The 806-nt window shown below is 69.5% G+C and overlaps 1 protein-coding gene across 1 annotated transcript in view; it reads left to right on the top strand.

Moving 5' to 3' along the window:
* The window catches only part of ABCA7 (ATP binding cassette subfamily A member 7), a 15,678-nt gene that overhangs the window by 10,213 nt on the left and 4,659 nt on the right, over nt 1-806 (top strand). The window contains 4 exon segments of the mRNA XM_077760595.1: nt 1-117; nt 250-282; nt 375-552; nt 641-803. Coding sequence (XP_077616721.1) covers nt 1-117; nt 250-282; nt 375-552; nt 641-803 — 491 coding nt within the window.

Here is an 806-nt window from a genome sequence, read left to right on the forward strand (position 1 = left end):
GGGCGGCCTCCCTCCGCCCCAGGCGCTGGCCCGCTCAGGCGAGCTGGTACAGAACCTGACGGGCCGGAACCTGACCGACTTCTTGACCAAGACCTACCCCCGCCTGGTGCGCCAGGGGTGAGCCGCCACCTGCACTCCGTTTGCCCAGAGGAGGGGGCAGGCGCCTCGGGACCACTCTCCGGGCCCCGCCTCCCTGTCTCCCCCCGGCTCCCCTCCATCTCTCGCTGTCTCTGTCTGTCCCTCCTGCAGCCTGAAGACCAAGAAGTGGGTGAATGAGGTCAGGTGAGGAGGGTCTGTTCCTGCGTCCCCTGCCCACCCGCTAGGAGGCTTTCCCACCCCGCCCTCCTGCCCGCCCTGACCCCACTGCCCCACAGGTATGGGGGCTTCTCCCTGGGGGGCCGAGACCCAGGCCTGCCCTCAGGGCAAGAGGTGAGCCGCTCAGTGCAGGAGCTGCGGGTACTGCTGAGCCCCAAGCCCGGCGGGGCCCTCGACCACATCCTGAACAACCTCACCGCGTGGGCCCACGGCCTGGACACCGAGGACAGCCTCAAGGTGGGAACTGGGGGGCGCGGGCCGGTGGCCGGCAGGGGTGGGTCTAAGGCTGCGCTCTGACCCCTCGGCCCCGACCCCCCCATCCTAGATCTGGTTCAACAACAAGGGCTGGCACGCCATGGTGGCCTTCGTCAACAGAGCCAACAACGCACTCCTCCGTGCCCAGCTGCCCCCAGGCCCGGCCCGCCACGCCCACAGCATCACCACGCTCAACCACCCCCTAAACCTCACCAAGGAGCAGCTGTCCGAGGCCG

The sequence above is a fragment of the Crocuta crocuta genome, unplaced genomic scaffold (assembly GCF_008692635.1).
Source record: "Crocuta crocuta isolate KB4526 unplaced genomic scaffold, BGI_CrCroc_1.0 scaffold443, whole genome shotgun sequence".
Classification (NCBI taxonomy): Eukaryota; Metazoa; Chordata; class Mammalia; order Carnivora; family Hyaenidae; genus Crocuta; species Crocuta crocuta.